The 24,134-nt window shown below is 31.2% G+C and overlaps 1 protein-coding gene across 6 annotated transcripts in view; it reads left to right on the top strand.

Annotated features, from left to right (window-relative positions):
• Positions 1-21,704, top strand: part of cyst (rho guanine nucleotide exchange factor 18 cysts) — an 84,093-nt gene extending 62,389 nt beyond the window's left edge. For 3 of the 6 annotated variants that reach the window (XM_088186918.1, XM_088186919.1, XM_088186922.1), the window contains 25 exons: positions 4,430-4,659; positions 4,733-4,886; positions 4,960-5,095; positions 5,718-5,898; positions 7,195-7,322; positions 8,099-8,218; positions 8,404-8,470; positions 9,009-9,120; positions 9,184-9,257; positions 9,332-9,426; positions 14,405-14,464; positions 14,536-14,987; positions 15,134-15,542; positions 15,608-15,740; positions 15,814-15,971; positions 16,037-16,149; positions 18,901-19,079; positions 19,162-19,318; positions 19,389-19,713; positions 19,779-19,875; positions 19,940-20,144; positions 20,456-20,557; positions 20,637-20,980; positions 21,049-21,158; positions 21,333-21,704. In XM_088186918.1, coding sequence (XP_088043044.1) covers positions 4,430-4,659; positions 4,733-4,886; positions 4,960-5,095; positions 5,718-5,898; positions 7,195-7,322; positions 8,099-8,218; positions 8,404-8,470; positions 9,009-9,120; positions 9,184-9,257; positions 9,332-9,426; positions 14,405-14,464; positions 14,536-14,987; positions 15,134-15,542; positions 15,608-15,740; positions 15,814-15,971; positions 16,037-16,149; positions 18,901-19,079; positions 19,162-19,318; positions 19,389-19,713; positions 19,779-19,875; positions 19,940-20,144; positions 20,456-20,557; positions 20,637-20,980; positions 21,049-21,158; positions 21,333-21,534 — 4,343 coding nt within the window. In that variant the 3' untranslated portion in view covers positions 21,535-21,704. The remainder of the gene's footprint in view (positions 1-4,429; positions 4,660-4,732; positions 4,887-4,959; positions 5,096-5,717; positions 5,899-7,194; positions 7,323-8,098; positions 8,219-8,403; positions 8,471-9,008; positions 9,121-9,183; positions 9,258-9,331; positions 9,427-14,404; positions 14,465-14,535; positions 14,988-15,133; positions 15,543-15,607; positions 15,741-15,813; positions 15,972-16,036; positions 16,150-18,900; positions 19,080-19,161; positions 19,319-19,388; positions 19,714-19,778; positions 19,876-19,939; positions 20,145-20,455; positions 20,558-20,636; positions 20,981-21,048; positions 21,159-21,332) is intronic. The other 3 variants (XM_088186920.1, XM_088186921.1, XM_088186923.1) reach the window with 1 other exon arrangement.
• The last annotated feature ends 2,430 nt before the right edge of the window (positions 21,705-24,134 follow it).

The following is a 24,134-nucleotide window of genomic DNA, read 5'->3' as shown; positions in this document are numbered from 1 at the left end:
TATATGAAGAAAAGAAAAAAATAGTGGAAAACAATTAACTCTTGATAACTTTTCAAAGGAAACACCCACATACCCCACTTAAACGTGTCTCCTAAACGCCTCTTAAACATCTTATATTTACTTGATAAATAAATATTTTAAAATACACACAATTTCAATTTTTTTACTTCCCTCGACTTTCGTACATTCAACATTCGCACACATTTTCAGGAACCAATTATGTGCGAAAGTCGAGGGCCGCCTGTATACATAAATGTCTTTCAAATAATTGCTTGAGCCATTGTGAATCAAGTTAAATACAGAAAAATAATCTAATTTTTAGACGACATACGTGTATTTTTTAATGCTGTGATTGCAAATCAACTGCCCCTTAGTAATTAAGTCTATATTTAATAAAACACCCCTATTATGCCACTAAACAACAGATCTCACAGTAGAATCTTGAGAGAAAATAAATGTTTAATTACTTTTCTGCTAACGATTTTCGTTTGTCGAAATATTACATGTTGCGCATTTGCGAATCCTCGAAAAATTCGCATACTTTATCTCTGTTAGCTCTTTTTAAGCCCTCTTTATATAAATTTCAATACAACCTTTGACAACGTTTTCGTTGAATAGCTCGCAAATCCTTCGTTTTCTGAAATATTTTAATTCTATCTTCACAAAGCCCAAATCCTTCTGATTTTAATGCAAAATAAAAAAAATAAATCTGTTCATCATTGCCTAATACTACAATCAGTATTTTTATTCTAAAAAAATAAGTACCGGATCGCTACTCCCTATTTGGGTGAACAATCAGATTTATAATTGAGTTGTGATATCGGTGACCATTTAATTGAGCTCAATTTTTTTTACCTGATCTTATAACAAATCGTTCCGGTCGTGGAAAAAAAATACTGGAACGACGTTCCGGCGCATTCCGGCCCCACTGCACTACAGTGGGTTTGTTAATTCTTGCGGGCCATCCTCAGCAATCGAAAGACTCGCGCCTGTTTAACAATAGTTAAAAAAAATTCGCAACGCGCCAAAAAGGCGGACCTTTTCTCTCTCATTTTATATGAATGCGGCACCCGCCCGCATCGGCGGCGACTCGCTATGAATAATTAAATGCGCATCCGCAGAAAGTTTTGCGTCCTGTGCGTGTGTATGTTCCAAACGTAAAAACGCACCGGTGTCGGACCTTGTGTGAAATATTGATGACAGACATAGAGACTTTTTCCTGCGAGATTCAGTTTTCAGTGAGTCAAAAAATGAATTGTTGAATAAAATCTCGCTACGCGGCTTCAATTATGCACGGCCTTATTTTGTATCAAAATCAATTAGAAGGAGATTTAAAAAAACAATAAAGCATTTTTAATGTAAACTATAAGTGAGACCGAGCCTTTTTAATGTCAGACCCATTTGACAAATATTTATGATTTTATAAAAATATTTTTAAACTAACTACTGTAGATTGTTAGAACGAAATAACATTTTATACAATTGTGAATACTAAAAATCTGCTGCAGAGGCTCGAACCCGCGGCTTCTGGGTCACTAATCTGAGATTACGCTATTCCGACTATAAAATTATATATAACTGGAATTTTTTTATCCACAATATTTAAAAGTACTTTTATATAAAATATTGTGTAAGAATTAACATTATTCCGCATTGAATATATTGCATACCAAATATTATATTATAATATGTTATAATTTAAAATTAAAATTTAAGCACCTGTATGAATGTTGATTGATTCAGACGGGTAACGGAATTAATGCTTTTAGAAAACAGATCCGAGATCGATGACCAATAGAGTTATTTTTGAATACAATACATATTTAAAAATATGAACCTGAATATTATTAATAATTTTGTAGCGGAGTCGAGTTTCATATATTATACTATTTATAAATTATACACATGCTCTTAATTTGCTCCAAAATTTATTTTTATTTCAAACCCAATATAAATTAGTGCTAAAAATACTATGTATTTTAATTTATTATTATCTACACCAGGGCAGTCAAACCTTAAACAAGTCTGGGGCAGCATTGAGATTTAAAATTTGTCTTCGGGCCACACTGAAAAATTTTAATGTAATAAGTATCTATGTATTTGAAAATATTGCCTTTAGTAGGGCCTGCTAATTATTTCAAAATTTATTGAAAATACATTATTTATTGAAATTAAAGAAAATACATTAATATTATTACACTTTTTATTAAAATTAAAAAAAAACATTTGGTTTAATGAGACCTCTGTGGTAATTCTGCTTCGTTTACTAGAGTAGATATATCTATTCTATTTCGAAATTTGTGGATGCCCAATCCTAACAAATTTAATAGATTTTTATGTCATATAAAGGGAAAAGTTCAAATCATATAATTTTACTAGCACCTGCCTGATAATTTATATTTTCACTGGTAAATATATATATTTACTAGTGAAAATGTATTCCGATATAATTTTACTGAAATGACATATTTTAAAAAATATTTGGGATAGATTAAACTTTTTTCTAAATTTTCTTTTTAGGAATAACCACACGAAACTGAATGAATATTTCTTTATTTTGCTGCATTAAATCCAATTGTCAAATTACCGATAATACAATCTACAAAAACATTAAATTTATATAATTCAGCCAGTGCTGTTGTTGATTTTTCGTTATTTGTTTACTTCTTCCTCAGGTATTCGATCTGAAAATTCAGATCAGATCGAAGATCTAAATTTACTGCTACTAATATACATTCGTTGAAAATTTCCTCTCATATGTAATATTTTTTAAACGTTCAAAAATCAATAATTTGCAAACAAATTTTAACACAAATGGAGCTGCGTCTAAAAACTACAAAGCGCTGAAGGAATTTATAACTAAAATTACTTAGTGAGCGTACTAAGAATTAGAGAACACCTAAAATTATTTCGTAGAACTAGCGGATGATATTTAAAAATAACCTTTATTTCTTTAAGCTTATAAATGCTATAATACGCCTACTTTTTTATGTTGATTTTACTTATAAATTATTTTCGACAACATGTCGATTGCACCGGAGTTCTAAAAACACTATTTCTATTAATGTTTATAAGTGCAAAATATATTTTAATAACTTTTTTAAATATATGTAGATAATAATTGTACATTAAATAAAAAGGGACTGCACTAAAATTGAATGGTTTATTTTTAATGTTAGAATTGCAAAGGGTTTAAAAATATTTCTTTAGCTTCCCTCATAGTAGAACGACTCGATGATAGTCTATAAATTTTACTCTCTGCACCTCGTTGCTCTTCTATGCACACTTTTGTTAGCTACTATTAAATTCTTTGTTCTGTGGTTACCATACAGTTGTTTTCGCCGCTGTTTTTAAGCATTGATTTTTTAGGTTTTAAATGCATTAATTTATCAAATAATTATAATACAATAAATAACCACTATGTATTATAGTTATTTTGATTAACTATAAATTTTAAAATTATATCTGTGTACTATTTGAATGTACACCAGCTCATGTTTTAAATGTAATATATGGGGGGGGGGGAACTTAGTTTTTGCCTGGGGCGCTAAATAAGCTAGACCGGCCCCGCCTAAATATATGTATTGTTAAGGGAACAAAATGAAGGTATAGCCAAGTGCGAAATTTTCCCTATGTACATATATTAAAGAAATGCTGGCTAATTAAGAAAATTTTAAATATTGTATGAAGCAATACAGATATGCTATGATAAGTTACGCTTTGATTCAAAGACGGGCAAACGAGTCTTTGATTCATCGTTTTATATGCAAATAGTGCAAAATTATAATTTATTTATTTTAACGAATATTCTAAACTAAGCGAAGCTGTTATTACATAAAAATCAAATATTATTATCAATGCAGTGTACATACAATCGGTTTCGAATATCGAACTGTGCAAACACATTAAGTCTGCGGATTACTGTGCACGAATCGGACTTTTCAATATGATTTTATGCACACAGCTGATACCAATGGGCGGTCACTATTAAAACCAAAATGCTAACAATAAAACTGATGAATTTTTATTTTTATTTACTTTCTTCTTCGCTGCCATTTCAATCAACCAGCTGATTGCGTGTGACGTAACAACAGTCGGGTTGTTTTTAACGCCTAGGTCACGTCGTCGTAAGCCGTCGTTCTCACAGCTAAAAAGGTCGATCGAATACACAAAGTACATAAACACGTAGTAGAAGCAGTAGAAAATCGCTCATGCAATGTATATGCAATTGCACACGAGTAAAAATAGAACGATCGTGGGGGTTTTCCTGGTTTATGATGTTCACTGAACAATTTTTCCCTATAGACACGAAGTGTGATACGCTACAGCGCTACGTCTTTTACTATCATTGCTATCCGAATATTTTATATTCCAGAACGAATATCATTGTTGGAATACCATAGTTAAATCATATATTGTTTCTTTTCAGATGAAGCTGCAGTGAGTTCTGGTTCGGAGAGCTCAGTGACAGGCATCGTGGCGGCCATTACGGGCGCGGGGGTAGCGGCCGGCGGAAACGCCGGTCCGCGTGCCCCCCGCGCCGTGCCTACCATAAGCGTAACCCCACATTCTCCCGGCATCTTGGAGGAGACTATCCAGCAAGTGCAGCAAATCAACCAGGTCGTGAATCAGATGCGATATCAAGAATTCAATAGACAGGTACGTGTTATTGTATATGTATAAATTTTTTTTAAACTTGACGCTTTTTATATCAACAAGTATCGATTCTTAGATGCAGCAGAAATTTTCACGACTAAGCACGTCATGTCCGTCACTCACCAAAGACGATTTGGTGGATATCGACGGGGATGGGTGTGTCTCTCCAGCCACTCCGATTCATTCCCACATGTTGGGACATGATTATCCCGGAAGTAGGAAAGGGAGCAGTAAGTTTTTTTATTAAATATAGAATATATGATATCTTATTAGAATTTATAATAATATATGATACAAACTCAGTGACAGATGGAAGATGCTGGTTACCATGGCGCATCGAAGCCGAAGTCAACGAAATGTCCCGACGGAGATCATGGACCGCACTTGAAGATCTCACATCTAGACAGAAATTAACTCAAGAAAGAACTAGGCAACGGAGGTATGTATGATTTTATAGTTATCCAATATATATAATAATAAATTCGATTTTCCATTGTTGTATTAATTTGTATAAATTAAGTTGTTTCATAAAACTTGTCAGTTTTTTTAGTAAGACACAAATAGCGATTCAAATCTAAATTTAATAAATATACTCCAATGATCTTGTCTTAATGAGATAACAACGAAAAGCTATAAATGAAGTCGTCAACGTAATAACACTCTGATTATCAATAATACTTTTTACATTAAATAAGTCCAAATGTATAAAAAGTGATACTTCGTAGAGGAAAGATCGGTGGTAATGTTCCCAATCTCTATGTTAGAAGGTTGCGAATTGCGACCTGCAAACGGTGCAGTCTGCCTTACGGTATCCACTTATGCACTTGTAAAATGTCGTGAAAATTAATCGACCCGTCTCTATTGTGTATGGTTTTTAATTCTTTTAGGCAAATGCTTGTAAATTATCTTCAATTATACTTCATTAATTAATAATAAAATAGAGATCCTATTCAAGGCTGTTTTGCTACTTTAAAAATCGCTCACTTCATATGAAACAAACTAATACAATTATGTTTAGAATAATAATAGAGTGTTTAATTTAAAATATATGTAATTTGCAGTAGTGTATCGTTATCATCAATGGAATCAGAATGCGACGACGTTGATAATAGTGCGTCAAGTGGCACACGAGGAAGGCGGCTCTTAGGATCTGAACCAAGAGCGACCAGTGGAGGAAGAAGACGGGCTGGTAGACATACTGCCGCTCAAAGTACACATTCACTAAACGAAGCTGATTTACAAGTAAATTTTTTTCCGTATAATATACAGTAGAGTGAAAAAATGCATCACCTTTAAAATCATATTTCGTATTTAACTAAAAATATATGCCATAAATAAGTCTTTTTTTTCTGACATTTGCAAAAATATATAACTTTTTAAAAATTAACGATTATTTCACTATTCTTTCGGTGTTCGTTTCAATATTTTTAACCCTAAATCAACAATGGTAGTGGAGATAAAGTAATCTCTAAAGTTGAAAACATCTGTAATGCAATGCGCAGGGATGCCATTAAATTTAAAAAGTGTCAAATGTGGTTTTAAAAATTTCGTTCTGGACATTTTGACTTTAAATGGTTGTTAGTGAGGATTTTAGGGCTGCCATCAAAGCAGGTCAATTACAGAAGCTAGCAAAAAAGCTCAATGTGACATTTAAAAAATTAGGAAAGGTGTTAATTTGCAGAATATGGGTATTTTGTAAATTGTCTGAGGAAAACCTCACAAAGAAAATCTCAATATGCCAATAATTAATGATTGTAGAACAAAAAGATTTATTTTTGAGTCGAAATGTTACTGAAGATGAGAAATGGATCGTTTATTTTAACACACAACATAAAAGACAGTGGTTGGGTGCCAAACAACCCTCAATTCCAACCTCGATAGCAAGATTATAAACCAATAAAATAATGCTATGCATTTGGTAGAATATGAAGGGCATAATTCATTATTATGAATTATTGAATTATAGCCAGAAAATGTTGATAGACACTTAGTGTGCTCAGCTAATTCGTTTAAAAGCGACTCAGACTATAATCAAGACCTTCTCTTATAAATTAAAGAAGGGTATCAAGACTGCGCTTGCCCTCATGTATCCAAGAAGATGATAGAAAAAATCAATGGAATTTTTTGGGAACTCCTTTCTCATCCACCATATTGTTCAGACATTGCTCCAAACGACTATCATCCATTTAAATCCCTGAAATAGTTTTTAGGTGGAAAAAAATATTTTACAAAAACGGATATAAAGAATTTATTGCTTGTATTTCGACTTTTTTTTATAAAAAGTCTTTGAACTGATGATCTTGTCGATAGCACAATAACATCGCATTTACACTTAAACTAAGTTGTGGATTATACTTTTATAAATATTTTTACTACGAAAACTAATGGTTAATTGGCAATGTAATCAAAAATAATATAGACATAGATTAAAAAAATCTTATAATTTCGAGAAGTGATGCGTTTTTTGCTCGCTACTGTATACCAATTGTACATCTACGTTAATGTTAATAATGAAATTTATTTGTTTTTTAAACGCAGAAAGATTTCCAAAAGATTGTTGCACGCGAAACTGAAACACGACTTTCACCACGACTACCCTTACAGAAGTCCATCTCGACGCCCAGTATTGTTGCTTTACCACACGAGGCTCCTTCTGCACAACCACTGTAAGAAAAAGAATATTATCTAAGTTAATCAATGTTTTTATTTTAGATTTTTATCATCTTTGTATACTTATACTGAGTTTATTGTAAATATTTTTTATAATATTATCAGGTAGGTAAATGTGAAATGATATTTATACAACGATGGTATATATAATATTTTAATTCATAAATGTTGTTATTTATTTATTAGTAAACCATATCTAGCTGCTTTTTATTTAACATTTGAAGCATTAATATAACCTGACCTTTATGGTTAAATAGCTAATGAATAAATAATAATTTTATGAAATACTTATTTTTAATTATTATTATTTAACAATCAGGATTTATTAACAAAACATTATTTCTTTCTTCATAGCATTGAAATGTGTTATTTTAAATGTCTAAAATTTTAGGCATGCTTACTGAACGTTCGATTAAAATTTAAAGATCAGGTTAAATCGTAACGAGCATGTTAAAAAATGCATAGATCATTGATCGTTGTTGACAATATTTTCATCACTTCTTCTCTGTCTTTAAAACTTTTATGGACGTGTGCTACCTTCTCTCTTGATTTATGCAGTTTTTGATGATTTTTGCATTCGTCGGCCGGCCGAAGCTTCGTAGTGATTAACTTGCAAAGTTTCGGCCAGCATAAGACATAAACGTTGAGCACTGATATGTTGCCGTTCAATGTTATCGGTGCGTGCTACTACGCTTTCTCTAGCACTTTATTTCTTTTTGTTCGTATTTGCTCGCTTTGTTCATTGTCACGTGTTGTTGTACGGTGTACGAAGGCTGACGCCATCGGGGGCACTTACTGAGAGTGAAACGGAGGAAGAAATAGCAATCATCAGGAGTCAGGTCACTGTTCCTGATCATGGTGGACGTTTTTTACTGCATGAACTATTAACACAGTAAGTAACTTGCTGGAAAGTGTACTAGATACATAATATAATAATAAATTAATTTTTATCCTATTTCATGTGAGTTTTGCTAATTCCACTTAGATTAATTTTAATTCATAGTTAAGTTTTTTTTTAACAAATATATGTGTTGATAGTCAAACGTGTGGTATATTTAAAATTGTTTTTATTTACAGTACTGTCTACGATCACCATGCGGAGAAGAGACGAAAACGAGGCAGTTTGTTTTTCAGAAAAAAGAAGGTAGTACTAAAATTCACATGCAATGTGCATACCTATATATTATATAATATATAATCTAGTTTAAGAAAGACAAAAAAGGACGTAAAATATAAAGTATATTGATGCATATAACACACTACGATAAGAAACCAATTTATTGGCTGAACATACAAATTTTGTTAATAAAACAAGTGAATTTTCTATATTTATGACATGTGAAAAGTATCATTTATTAATAATACTTAATTAAAATTAAAAATAATTAATCTAATCATGCTTAAAATTATTTTATTTTAAATATGTATCAATATAAAGTTCATTATGTTTATATAATATAAATAAAATAATGAGTGAATAAATTTAGCTAAGTTTAAAACCAATAATATCAACTTCATACGTTACCCATGGATCTGAGTGTTTGATAATAATAAATATTATTTTTTTGATTACGCACTCTTTCTTGACTCATAAAAATTAATGAATACCAAAAATTGGTTAACCTAATAAAAATAATACAATATTATATAATACCAGTTTCACATATTTTTATTTATTATAGGATAAAACAAAGAAGGCTTCACATCAATGGGTATCTGCATGTTACGGTTCAGCTCATGCATGCGATTGGTGTAGCAAACCTCTCACAAACAAACCTGCACTATATTGCGAAAGTACGTTTTAAAATTTACATCAATGCCTATTCTTAATATTTCTGACTAAATACATTTTTTTAGACTGTATGACGACAGTGCATCAAAACTCATGTAAAGATAATATCGTTGACTGTACTAAACCAAAAACTGTTAAGGTAAAATTTGATTTTTTCTATACTATCAGTATATTTTTGAGTGTTAATTTATTTAAAGTGTTGATTTATTACAGAATGCTATTAATAAGTCGAATAGTTCTATAACAAGTAAAAGCGTACCGAAACGAAGCTCCTTACCGGGTCACGCCCAAAACAATAGTGGTTCAAGGTATGTGTATCATTTTTTTAGTTCTATATTCTAAAACTAGATAAAATAAATAAAAAATACTTAAATTAAATAGAATCAATAAAATAATCACACAATCAGACTCAAGTACTTAAAATATGGATTTATTATAATATTAATATATAAATGTGAAAGATTAATTAAATATATATATATACATATGTTATGATTAATTATAAGTTTTTTATTATAATTATTATTATTTATCTATCGAAATACATATTACAACGTATGTAGATTTGCTAAACACTGAGAGTACATTAGCGATATTGAGTATATCGACAATTTAGGTATTTTACTTTTGAGACCCTTTCAAACTCTTGTTCTATTATATACAATTCTATAATTGACAAACACCCCCCACCCCCAAATTTCTGTCTTTGTGTGTCTGTGTTTTCTTTATTGAGTGTTAACTGAACTTTATTTGGTTCTGTTAGTTGTTGTTTTTTCGTTCTTGTGGTTTTTAAACTCTTGAATTAGATCTTAGCACATCGGAGAAACGTTTGCGAGGCGAGCTTGAGAGAGTACATCTTAAAACTGCTCAAATGTGTTAATATTTTTTAATGTAACATTATGTATTATTTTAATTTTAAATGATGATATATTATACTTTCTTAAATGATTGATATTGTCATTTTCTATTTTAATTTAAACGAGTTAATTTTATTTGAAGCATGCTTATTTTTTATATATATATATAATATGTGTAATTGCATTATAGGAAATGTGATGAAATAATACTTATCCTCTTAGGCAAACTAATTTAGCGTATCTTCAACTGTGCAATTAATAATTTATTTTAATTTAGTGATAATGAGCGATTTGAATGAGACGATTCAGCACAGTTGAAGTATACAATCTTTATAGTCCTATGAATACGTTGTATAACCTCATTTTTGTTACCATGTATTCGGAATCGTGCAAATTTAGATTACCCCTGTGCAATGTGTGATTTCTTACTGCTAATGTTTAAAATGTAATATCCTTATCTTCTATCGTCCACATCCTGCTTGCTTAGATGGATATTTCCGATACTTGAGAAATATTTTATTTTTACTTTTATCTTACTTGTTACGTTATATATATTTAATCTATGATCATAGAGTGATGTACTTAAAATATAATGAAAATAGGTTTAATTTTATTTTTTTAATATGTAAATATGTTTATTGTTTTATTTTATTTTTCAATGTGTAATATGAACGATAGGTCGTTTTTAAAAAAATGCAAAGCAAGATTTTATCGGGTCAAATAAAAATGCTTTCCATTTTTTAAACATATTACTTCTTTTTTTTAAATGTTTGTTTACATTAATGGAAAAAATATATATGTTATGCTTTCGCCTTTTCCACCGAAATGCCTCCGCCTTCCACCCCCACCATAAAACCATTGATATAATCCAAAATCGACCGTAATTGACCAAACACTCTGCCTCAACCTGTCCGGTCATAACGCAGCAGCAAGAAGTTGACTGGATGCTACTCTCCATGGCGGCGTGTGGCCACAAAACTTGGAGTGCAGTAAGTCCAATGAAAACAATCCAATGTGTCAAAAACACCGCATTTATATACATTCATAATTCCATTGAAGTAGTTTGATTGGTTATTATATATTATATCTCTATATTACATTCTTTATATCGACTTTTTACTTATATTCATTGGCAAATGTTAATTTTGTTGTTTGCGTATGAAAGTGTAATTAATGTCTTTCGAAAATTAATTTTCCTTATTTAAAGAATATTTCAATATACACAATATGTATATTATTTTCTTGCATACAAAAAAAAATACATAATAAGGAAAATACGATCACGCTATATTCGTTTTAAAGATAGGTAATTTTACTCGACATGGGTTGTTTCATTTCGATTTCTCCTTACATCGTATCTATTCACACATACTCTCTCTGTCCACATCTCATTCAGTTTATACAACGATCCTTGCGTCTCTTGTAATTGATGGTTCAGTGAAATAGAATTATTTTATTATCATTAAATTTGCTTACGAGAGATACAAGGATATTTTCAGTCTTTTCCTCTTGCTTTTTTATGCTTAAACGCCTTTCTGATCAGCCTTTTGTGTCACTTGCCATTCAAAACTATGCACTATTTTGTCTTTTTCTATTATCTTGTGATATATGTACATGTCTATACTATTGTTTTTGTGAAGGGCCTATAGAACTATCATTAATAATTGTCTGTTAATTCCAAGTTTTTAAAAAAAAAATGTACTATTTTTGATGATAATCTGTATTAATTTCTTGGAACTTAAAGCAAAGCCATAATATGTCTTAGGCCCTTTAGAATAAGATCTCGTTATAATGCTTTAAATGATGTTATGATGTAGGTAATATTTTTAATAAATGTATATTAGTTTGTTCGGAAAAATAATACGTAATAGTGTGGACAATTATATAACTTATTTGAATGCAGCTCTACCACCAAATATTTTTTAAATGACCCCCTAATACCGCCTTTAGATTAACGTCTGTGTGAGCCATCCATGTAAAAATACTGTAACCATAGACAAGATTTGCTCTAAAATATTTTTTCTATCCATTTTGCCTAAATGCGGCCAAGCCCACAGACGCTCCACAAAATTTGTCGTTTTTCAGCGAACGTGAAGTACTTGAATGTCTCGCATCGACGCTTACGACAGAACTGAGAGTATGTCAAAACCTGTACAGGTTGACGCAAGACATTCAAGTATGTCACATTCGCTGAAAAAATGACAAATTTTGCGAAGCGTCTGTGGGCTTGTCCGGTCTCCGGTCAACCTGCGCATGGCCGCCTTTACACTGAAATTTTACTATTTTTCTGGATTTATTTTGTGTGCCAAAGGAGACGCATCCTTATGTTTCAAAATATATTTTTTATTTAGTTCCGTGTTCTTAAACATACATACAAAAAAGAGAAAACAATATTAAATACAGCCACTGTGGAGGTATGGCATTACATCCTCCAGAAAATGTAGTGGCGCTGATTCTATAAAAGCCTAATCTCCGTGTATGTAACCGATGGGAGCTCCTCTCTAGAGGTGTATGGGCCTCACTAACCAAAGGCAAAGCCTTAACGTTGGATCATCTACGAGGTTGGAAAATTCTGCGGGAAATGGCGCAATCCCTCTGAAGTTTGCTGTTACGTCCTACCTTGGTACCGACTAAAACTATGTTTACTCGACCATAGCTTAGATTCGTAATACCTGGCGTCTGTCGGAAGGGAATGGGTTTCTCAGAACCAAAACTTATCAATATCAAAGAGTCACTCCTTTCTCTTTTTATTCAAGGAAGATATACACGATCGCCGCGTATTACAGTAGACCCCCCAATAACACGGTAATTAGTTGTTTGACTGGAAAATACTCATACAAATTTTTTGCAATATGAGTGATATCCTCCCTTTGGCTCGCTCACATATAAAGTAACGGGCAATTTACCGTGTTATTGGGGGGTCTACTATATATAGAATGTTTTGTTATGCTAATAAACAATCATGATTTTTACACCCTTTCTTAAAATTATTTATGTGTTTTTGCGGACCGGTACCAGCTGCTGATAATAGTTCGGAAAACGCTAGTACATTATTATAAATAACAGGATTTTAAAAATAGTTTCTTAATGTTGAACAAAATTTTCCGAATAACTAAATATATATGTATGTAGATCATCACAGATGTTTTCTTTTTTCAAACTATTTTTTATCATCATAATGGTGAGATAATCTCTTTTTTATGTGTATGTTTTAATTATTTGTGATTCATATATTTTTATGTACATAATACATACAAAATGTTGCATTTTTCGATCTTATCTCATAAATTGTATAGATTTACATTTTTAAGGCACATAACACAGACCCACGAAGAAAGTTAACATTTCGATTGCCCTTTTGTATTTGATGAATTGTGTTATACATCAAACAATGGTGTGCCAAATCAAATCATTTCATTGCTAAATTTTGATAAACAAAGCTTATGCTTCGATTCGAAGAGCTTCTAATTTTTTAATCAAATATTTTAAAGGAAATACTTTTACATTATTATATACACGTGTCTTTCTTACTTGATTTTATTATTATTATTTTTGTAATGTTTGTATTTTTGTTGTGTTTAATCTATCTTACAGGAATTTAGCGTCCGCGGGTTTTGTGTGCAGATCGTTTAACTTTTGAAGCAACGTGTTCATTTCAGCGCACCCTTCTACTGACATCATGACTTCTTTTCACTCGACGCCGTGAACGTCTTTATTATAATACACTTTCCAAGACGTGGAACATTGTATATGAGCAACTACTTTGCTCTCGTGTTAATTAAAAATAACAGCCATTAAAAAAGTTATAATGTTATTTACGATGTGTTCTAATTTTACGATTAGAGCTTTTTTCGTTGGGTAAAAAGTACATATCTATCTTTACGTTTTTGTCGATAACTAAAGCATGTGTTTTTATTTTTTCCAATTTGCTACAAAAGTATGTATATTCTGAAAAAATACTTTTGAAGCAAAACCGGACTCATCGAATTGATGATCATGAACTTCTTTTTGAAATTATTGTTAATTTTTTGTATAACTTCTAACCGTTTCTTTATTGTTTGATTATATTACATCATTATGTGGCATTTTTCATCATAGTTAAAAACTATCAATGTTAATCATGGAATATTTGTATGAATTGTATTTGTCTATGATTAATAATTTTATTTATTGTGACCACGATTACCTACAACTCCCTATTTTTGTTAACCGACACCCGACCTAATTTATAACGACAAATACAAACTTGTACAATTATCATATAAATGATTTGGATGATCATACGTATTTAAAAGATCATAAAGACTATAAAAATCTATGTACTCTATTAGCGTTGATTTGTTGTAGAATCATAAAATCAAAAAATAAATTAAATCGTTTATTATTGGAAATGAAACTCATATCATTCTTACTTATTGCTTTTTTATAGTGGCCAGATCCTTAACGACGATAAAGACGGAGTCGAGCATCATAGACCGGAAGGCAATAAGTTAGTCGATTGTATAGATAAATATTTTAAAAGCAATGTTTTCTTAATATAATTTACTATTAATATTTCAGTGTATCTGATGATACTTACTCTGCTGGCGCCGAGTGGTCGGAAGCTTCACTGTCAGCATCCGAGTTAGGAGCAGATCCTTCGCTGGGACTTGCGCTTGAAGAACCTGACTCGTGGAGTCCGAGCGTTTCCAAAGAGTTAACCAAAAGCTTGCGCGAGAAAGAGATCAAGCGACAGGAGCATATATACGAGTTCATCATGACGGAGAAGCACCACTGCTTGACGTTACGGATCATGCAGAAAATGTTCTCGGACGGTCTGAATAGGCACTTTCGACTAGGCACAGCTGTGGAACGTATGTTTCCGCGACTTAACGAACTGTGGCAGTTGCATGCGGCCTTTTTGGGTAGACTGAGAGCGCGGCAGAGGGAAAGACCTGTTGTGACTACTATCTCCGACATATTACTAGATCAGTTCTCGGGAGTTAACGCCGAAAGACTGATGGGAGCTTATGGTAAGACTGCTCTAATTAATTATAAATGTGGAATGTTCATTTGCCTGATTGTTTCAGGATTTCTTCTGAATTATCGAAACATGAAAAATCCACGTTTATTTTATTGAAATAATATTTATTTAATTCAGTATTGATTTTTTTATTAGGCGAGTTTTGTAGTCGTCATCATGATGCTGTAGAGATGTATAAAGATTGTGCTGAACGAGAGCCCCGAATAACTCAATTCGTAAGGCGATGCCAAGGAAATCCTCTGCTTCGGAAGAAAGGCGTCCCTGAGTGCGTTCTATTCGTGGCGCAGCGACTCACAAAGTATCCGTTGCTGATTGAACCCTTAATCAAAGCCGCCAGGGACGACAAACCCGAAGCTGAACGATTGAGCAAAGCTATGATTTTAGTTAAAGAAATTCTCGTATCTGTGAATAGTCAAGTTGCCGAAAAAGAAAAGGAAGATAGGAAATTAGAAATATACAATAGAATAGATGCTAAGTCATATACTGTACATAAAGGCTTAAAATTCAAAAAATCTGACATTCTCCAGGGTAATAGAAGTCTAAGGTACGCTTTGTTTTATCTTAAATTTATTTATTTTTCAAATATATGCTTAAGATTTTTTTTATCAGATTTGAAGGAACAGCTACTCTAATGCAAGGAAGGAGCAAAATGCAGATGGTTCTTGTGATTGTTTTATCAGACTGCCTATTTTTTCTACAAGATAATAATAATAAATATTCTTTCTTTACGCCCGACAATAAGGTTAATATTATTATTATTTTACTAATTAAAAATAATATATTATTTATAATTAATATTTTTTTATATATTACAGACAGGAATTGTTTCCCTCCAGAAGTTGTTAGTTAGAGAGAAAGCCGGTGCGGAGAGTAGAGGTATATATTTGATACTTAGCAATCCGTTAGAGCCGGAGATGTTCGAATTGAAAGTCCACAAACCGAAAGATAAAGCTCAATGGATACAAGCGATACGGTACTACACGTTTTTTTTTATTGATTATCAGTTGTTCTTAGTAATGATGATTATTTTTTTAATAGATCTGCCGTTCAAAACTGTCCTGAAGAAGACGACGAAAATAATATGACTCTCAGCGGCGAAGATAAGCAGATAACGCTCGAGGAGAAACAGAAACACATTCAACAAATCACAAGTAAGTATCATCAAAATTTTGTTAATTCTGAAGACGATGATTTGATATAGATATTTAATATTCTTGTAGAATAGAAGACTCTCCTCTAAATCTTTTCAAAAATTATTAATTTAAAGACATATATTTTTAAATTTTCGCTACATTCTATTAAAGTAAATTTAAATTTGATACTAAATTGTCACTCTGTTCCCCCCACACATACTTAAGAAACCTAAATCGCTTTCTTGCAAATAAATAGAAGAGGAGACACTTATGAGTACGAAAATAATATCCTTGCTCCGGTACGTTTATAGCATCAAAGTTATAATATTAGAATAAAATGTGATTTATTATAAATAGCTATTGTCCCCTTGTGTAGATTTTATTTTAATAAATAAAGCGATGATTTATTATGTAGTAGTTAAAATGAACACATGTCTTAGTATGTTATGTTTATTTCCATTACAAAGACCAAAGAACAAATATGGAATTTGAAGGTATGATTTGTCTCCTTTTCTGTAGTTTAGTTGATTGCTGTTAGATTATAAAATGTAAGATCACACATTATCGTTCTCAAATTTATCCATTTTATTTTTTTTAATACGATACAACAAAAAAAATTGATAGACTAGAAATAAAAAACAAACATTTTCATTTTCTAATTACATTTTTAAATGTATATGCATGTTAAAATTTTAATTAAAAATAGAACGATAACAATCCCAAATGTAATGATAATAAAAGTGTGATTTTACCATCCTCTTTCGACACTAAGTTTTGTATTAAAATTTACCTATTTATTTATTCATGTTAGCTTTTTATTTTTTGATTTCATGTTTATTTAAAAATAAATTCTAATTGGCTTATAATCATAAGTTATAGTTGCATCAAATCATAAAAAATGCTATTAGAGACAAGTAAGTTGATCTTTATATGACTGTTTACTGTAGCATAAAAAATAAAATATTCTATTCCTCCATTATAGTCAGGGCTTTTTTTTGTCACGTAACGCGGTGGAACAGCGTTCTGGCAGCTTTTTTACGGTATTTTTGATGTTTCAAAAGCAATTGTTACAAAAATATGACATCATTATTTTTATTCTCTTTATTTTTTATTGTAAAAGTTTAACCCCAAGTTCAAAAATAAATGAATATTTCAATTACTTCTCAACCACCAGTCCCACTAAAAATTACAATAACAGAAACGATGACAGAAAATATGACTCAAAATGATTGGACGGAATTTTTTGATCATTAGATCAGAAAACGATTTTTGTTCAAGAAAAGAATGAATGAACATACATTTACAAAATGAAACTTGGCTGCATACCTTGCAGAAGTGATGGAACTTTTGGAACTGAAACGATGATGGGAATGAAAATTTCCAAAGAATGGGAACAATGAATACTGGATAAGATAGAAAGCTTTAATTAAGCTCACTTTGAAAAAATAATTCATTTCGCAAAAAACAATTATTCCTTCTCAGAAGTCAAAAATCCACATCAAAAGCAATAAAATCGTGCCATCGCCATAAAAACGCTCGATTTTCAAGCGTTTATATTAAGAATTTTTATAACAATATTACGAGTGAGAATCGAATCAAGTATATCTAAACCGAATTTTACCCAATAGGAAAGCGCAAAAAACAATTATTCCTTCTCAGAAATCAAAAATCCACGTCAAAAGCAATAAAACCGTGCTGTTGTCGTCACGATTTTATTGCTTTTGACGTGAATTTTTGACTTCTGAGAAGGGATAATTGTTTTTGCGCTCTTCTATTGACCAAAATTCGGTTTCAATATACTTTGATGAGCCCACTTATATTAGAAATCCATAGTAATATCGGAAAGAATAGCTTTCATATTTTTAAAATAGTGCAGACAAACTATGAAGCAATATTCGAGGTGTGACATCTGTCTGTACTTCTTCTGCTTATTTCCTCCTGAGAGTTGAGTTGGCTAAGTTTCTATTTTAGACTTGACCTAATGAAAGTTCTAAAATTTTAATTAGTTTTATAACTTTCATTAGGTCAAATTGGGTTTGGTTAATTCGGTTTGGGTTTGAACAATAAATGGTTGTTTCGCAACTATTAAATTGAATTTCATAGTTGTTTTAGAGCAGCATATAATTTCACTAGCATCAGTTTTATTATATTTTTGCTACTAAAAATATGTATCTACTGGTGAAAATGTATTTAGACATCACCGGTGAAAATATAACTTCACTGAAAATTTATATACCGCATATGAAAAGTTTGAAATCATATCATTTTACTAGCATCTGCTAGATAAATTATATTTTTACCGGTAAAAATATATATCAATCGGTGAAAATGTATTCCGATATGATTTCACTAAAATGACATATTTTCGGGATAGATTCAAGACTTTTTTAGATTTTTAAGAGGAATAACCCGAGAATTTTTGGTTTGGAATCAGTGATTATATTTGTAATTGTTCGTTTAACTTTAGGTCTGACATTTTTAAAGTAAAGAAAAAATTTTGTTTAATTTTTTTATGCGCTAAGTTAAACGATATTTGAATATAATTTTTGTTAGTAAAAAGCTTGACAGAAAGTGAGTTCCGTCACCTAATTTGTTTTAAAAAGCCTTGGTTATAGTGATACGTGTTTAGTTATCGCTATTGGAATTAGACTGTTACACAGTTACAAAACGATCAACTTGCATGAAAAAATATTTACGTTTTGTGTTATAGTCCGCATCATCACTATAACTCAAGCTTTCAATTATGCATGTTTTTACTGTTACTATTAGGACTTCTCCGAGATAAAGATAAAGAATACGCAATGCTGCTAGAAGAAAAAATAAATTTACAATTGAAGTTGTTAGCCGCCACCGGTATGAAGCCTCCGTTTCCGACGCCCGACTATAGCAGATCGATAGGCGAGCACGATACTCACTCAGTTTGGACTGAAGTTTGTCAAGCCATCAAAGTAAGACATTCAATATAAATTTATTGCAATACAATCAACTCCGTGCACTTAAAACATATATATATACAACATCACGTTTTAGGAAGTGTCAATATTAGCGAGTTCATTATACGCATCCGGTACTAATTTGAGCAGAAGCATCAGCTCAGCTGGCGAACGGCAAAGTAGCGCTTACGTCTCACCCACGCTACCGAGAAGGGCCGAAACCTTCGGCGGCTTTGACAATCAACACGGGAAAGGTACATTTTCATTATGCATTGATCTCAAGTATGATTCGGATTTATTTTAATTATTTGGTGAACGCTTCAGGTCCCAAGAAATTGGATCAATCCGACGGAGCGCCCTCGACTAATTTATTAGCTGACGATAAAGCAGACGACTTTCCAAACTTCCCTCCTTCTCTCGACGAAGAGTTGAAACAGCATTTCCAAAGAGCAGATCTTACGTGGCCACCGCCGATGTTTCCTCTCGAACCGCCGCAACCAACCGCCGGCACGATTCCTCCTGAAGGTCTTGGAGAATTGCCGCCATTGCTGACGCTAGGCAGAGAACAACAAGTCGCAGCCGTCAGACTATCGCATTATGTATATACTCTCATGTGTATTATATGGCAGCAGCTCACCACCATACATAGGTATGCAACGTTAATGTTAAACGTTATATGATTGTTTTTAATATTAATTTTGTAAACGATTACAGCTTGGAAGCTCAGTTATCTGCATGTAAAATAAGCGGTGAACCAAATAAACCTATTTATAAACACAATCAACAGTTGGAAGAATTGAGGAACCTTCAGGTAAGATTTTTTAGCATTAGATCCTATTTATTGATCAGATTTAATATGTATTTATGACGAATAGGATAAGTTATCGGCTGAGAAATCTGCATGGATTGCTTGGCGCGAACAAGAAGCTAGAGCTCTCGGCGAAAAGAGCGAACAGTTGGCGAGACTGCAGCGAGATCTTCAAGAAGAGCAACGTGACGTGGCACAGCAACGCGAGAGTCTTTATCGGAGGATAGAATCTTTACAATCGCGCGGACTATTACAAGATCAAACGGATAAAGGTGAGTTATTATATTTTGTTGATAAGAGTGTGAAACAAAAGTTTAGTCAATTAACCAATTGGCTTACTTAAAAATGCATGATGATTATTATGATTACTCACACGATTCTCAAAGTGCGAGGCACACCTCTTTTCTGACAAAAGGCACTATAATTAAAATACACAGGTCTGATTAATCAGGAACAGACGTCCAAAATTAATATTTCCCATAAAAGTCATAACATTTTTATGAGATAATACAAGAAATTCTCATATACTTATTATTATTAACAACATTATTATTATTATTAAAAAAAAAAAACATAAAAATAGGACTTCAAGATGAACAATTAAATACTGGAAGTGCAGTGTCATCTCCATTGAGTGAATCATCTCCAACTGATATTCAAAAACGAAAGGATTCTAAATGGAAAAGTAAGCGTTTTTCAGTGTATCTATATTTAAATTATAAAACATGTTTGTATATATATTAATCTTTAATAATATTGTATAGATCAACCAGCCACTTCGACAACCAGCAAACAACAACTACCCTTAAATCTGATCAGTGCGCAAAATCAGCAAAAAATTGTAACGGCTCAAAACTTGCCGATCAAACAGCAGCTTCCGTTGAAATTGGCCTCTAGAGGCTTATCTTCGAGCTCTGGCGCCATGAATACCGCAACGTTAGGCAGTCATTCGAATATCAGTCATTCGGTTGTGCACGGCAATCAGCTCTTACCGCTGAGGCTAAGCCAAGGTATGGTCGGTCCTGGTCAGTCTTTAAACAGCGACCGGCGGTATAGCGGAGGCAGCGGTATGGCGAGTCAAGGATATCAAAGATTAATCGATAATGATGTGAGTACTTATATCATTAAAAAAAACTACATATCTTGAAATATAATTTATTTGTATTATTATTACAGCAATCCCCAGTGAGCTCACACAGTAGAACGGGCAGCTCGCCGGCCATGATGGGTGTCGGTAATACGCTTCCTCCTGCACCTTTTCATAATAGTAGCAACAAAGCAACTCGGTATGTATAATACATATAATAACATAACATTTTATATTCAAAATATTTAATGACATTTTGAAAAGCCAATATATTGGCTTATTTATTTTTGATGATTCTAAAATAGCCGATATATTGGCTCTATGATAATATATTATAAATGTTAAGATAACAAATGAATATTTTTTAATTTAGCACGAACACGTTTCCAAAATTGTCGGAACGTTTCCGAGTGAGAAGTCCGGATTCGCCGACTTCCAGTCAGCAATTCTCGCCGGCCGTTAATCAGGGTCAAAGCGATCCGTCGCCGACTTGCGCTCAAGCGCCGCTCAACCAAAAACACGATAACAACAATCAGTCCAAGAATCAAAAGGAAGAAGAGATAATATTTTTCTGACGGTCGTCGTTTAAAGCTTTCTTTAGTGGTTTTATTAAGACGAAAGTTTGATTCTTCAATATTTCTTTTACGTCAATCAAATTTCAAATCTACTATTACATGTTATTATTAATCAATAATCAAAACGTATATCTGAATGTTTTTTTGAATATATAAAAATTTAATACATATATATAAAATGAAATTTTTGATTTTAGAGTTATAATATATTAGTAATTTTTACATGAATATTTTTGTAAATAAATGGTTGTGTATCATATCTTAAAGTATTAATTACGTACTTTAGTGCAATGTTATTAAATTTTACGATCACTAATTATATACAAATTAAACATGTATTATAAATTTTAGATTCAATTAATTTTTCATGATTTTTTTACATAAATATGCATCATAATCATAATTCATCAATTATAAGTCAAGTAATATGAATAAATAAAACTAAAAATGTTTCCTTATATCGTTATTGTTTATATCGAAATATATGTAAGATTTTAACTTATGATATTAAATTTATTTATGTTAATCATTTTACTTTTTTTGACATTATATGTTTAATCATCTAGATACTTTATTTTTTGTGATATGTTTTGTGCTTAATTTTTGTTCCAGACTTCAGACTTATGCTAATTAAAAATTCTTTACTTTAATTTATTTTATTATATGTGATCATCGTCATCTTCATTCCTATCATTAATTTATTTTAATACTTCTAACATCATAAAAAAATTATAGTCATATTCTCTAATTTGTGTTCCGAAAAGAGGCATTTAATATTATTTTATAGTATGTTTATTAATTGCATTTTCATGTTGATTCCTGTATTATTTATTTTTTAATTGCCTTGTATTCTTATTAAAATACGGATTACGAGTGCTAACTTATACCAAATAAAATAATAGATCTATTTTCATTGCATCACAAATATAAGGCGACCTTTATATGTGAGAGATAATATTTCTATTGGTATATCCCTATTATGTACAAATAAAAATATATACACTTAAGATCCGTATTCTAATTACTAAGTTTTGACTATATGAATAACAATTGTACATTTATTGAAAATTGCACCATCTCACTATTTTCAAAATTAGATCTTGAGTGCCATGTTTATAACATTAGCACATTTTTATAAAATTTGATTAATTTAATCTTCTATTGATCTCTCATTTCTAAAAAAAAGTATTCTTATAATTTTATTTTTTTGTATTAAATACTCGATTGTATTTTTGTATGCATATAATTATAATCAACACTCATCTAGCTTTAAGATTGTAATTAATCAATGTATTTTATCGTATGTATAGTTATACGTAGATCAGATGCGAACTGTGCATCCCTTCAAGATTTTATCGGAGAACGATTCACATATAGCAATCTGATAATGGAGGCATTGGACGGTATTAACTGCAACTGCGACTGATAACATATTTCAATCTAACTGCTAAATTTTAAGGTTAGATTATCGTTTTATTTGTTATCTTCCACGCTTGATATGTGCAATGTTTTGTTTTTACAGTCTAACGGCATTGCCTAATACTGTGCCGCTAGATAATTTTGTAAATATATTATAAAAATAGAGCGGCTTTCGAATTCACAAGATGTTATAGTCGATTGTGTATATTTTTGAGGCCTCCCGGTAGTGTTTTAAAATGTATATGAAATCAAGGATTGCAAATGTACCGAGCAATCAGTCTTTTTAAATTAAATTTAGGGTATTTATATATATACTTATATAATATAAATATAGTTTTTCTTGTGCTCTATATGATTTTTCAAAATTTATGCCTGAAAAGTTACATTTTTCATAGTCTTGAACAATGTTGGTAGTAATTGAGATGTTTATGTATTTATATTTGTGAAAACAATGACAGCAGAGACTAATGTTATGTATTTTGACAATATAAAAAATAGTATTATTGACAATATCTACTCGCCTCCTGCTTTATATACGTGTGTATATTTATAAAACATTCCTAAAGTTGTTTGAATATTATATAATATAATAAATAACCACTGTATAAATATAAGCAAAAATTATATACAAACATAAAAATAAAGAAAAAAGATAATTTTATGAAATTTTAGAAATATACGTATAACATATTTGATATATCTGTATATTTAAATGAAAGTATACGGACAGTACTCGATCTGTTTAAAACAAATGGTACAATAGAGACTGAAAGATGTACGCGACATTTATTTTTGTTGTAGAGATTTTCATCAACATATTTTTTGTTAAATCGGTAAATGATAATGTATTTCTAATCGGATGAATGAGAATGTATATTTCACTAAAATATTCACACAGAAGCCTTAAAGATTTTTGAGATGATTTAATCCTGTTAGAATTGCCATCTATAGTTAAAAATTATATATTTATAGCTAATAATCTGAAAATGAAGTAATTTAGTAGTTGTGTTCCAAAACTTGATCTCTATAGCTAGCTTTAAACAAATTAAATAAAATTTCTACATCGTTCAGTCTTTATTAGCCCACACTGTATATCTTTCACATTATTTTTAATAAATAAATAAATATATATATATCAAATTCTTATCGCAATGTTATAAATACGGTCTGTTCGTATACTT

This window comes from Plectrocnemia conspersa, unplaced genomic scaffold (genome assembly GCF_051122295.1).
Source record: "Plectrocnemia conspersa isolate PC_06_02 unplaced genomic scaffold, ASM5112229v1 ptg000005l, whole genome shotgun sequence".
NCBI lineage: Eukaryota > Metazoa > Arthropoda > Insecta > Trichoptera > Polycentropodidae > Plectrocnemia > Plectrocnemia conspersa.
Note: the sequence above shows the minus strand (reverse complement) of the source record. Positions and strands in the feature narration are given on the sequence as shown.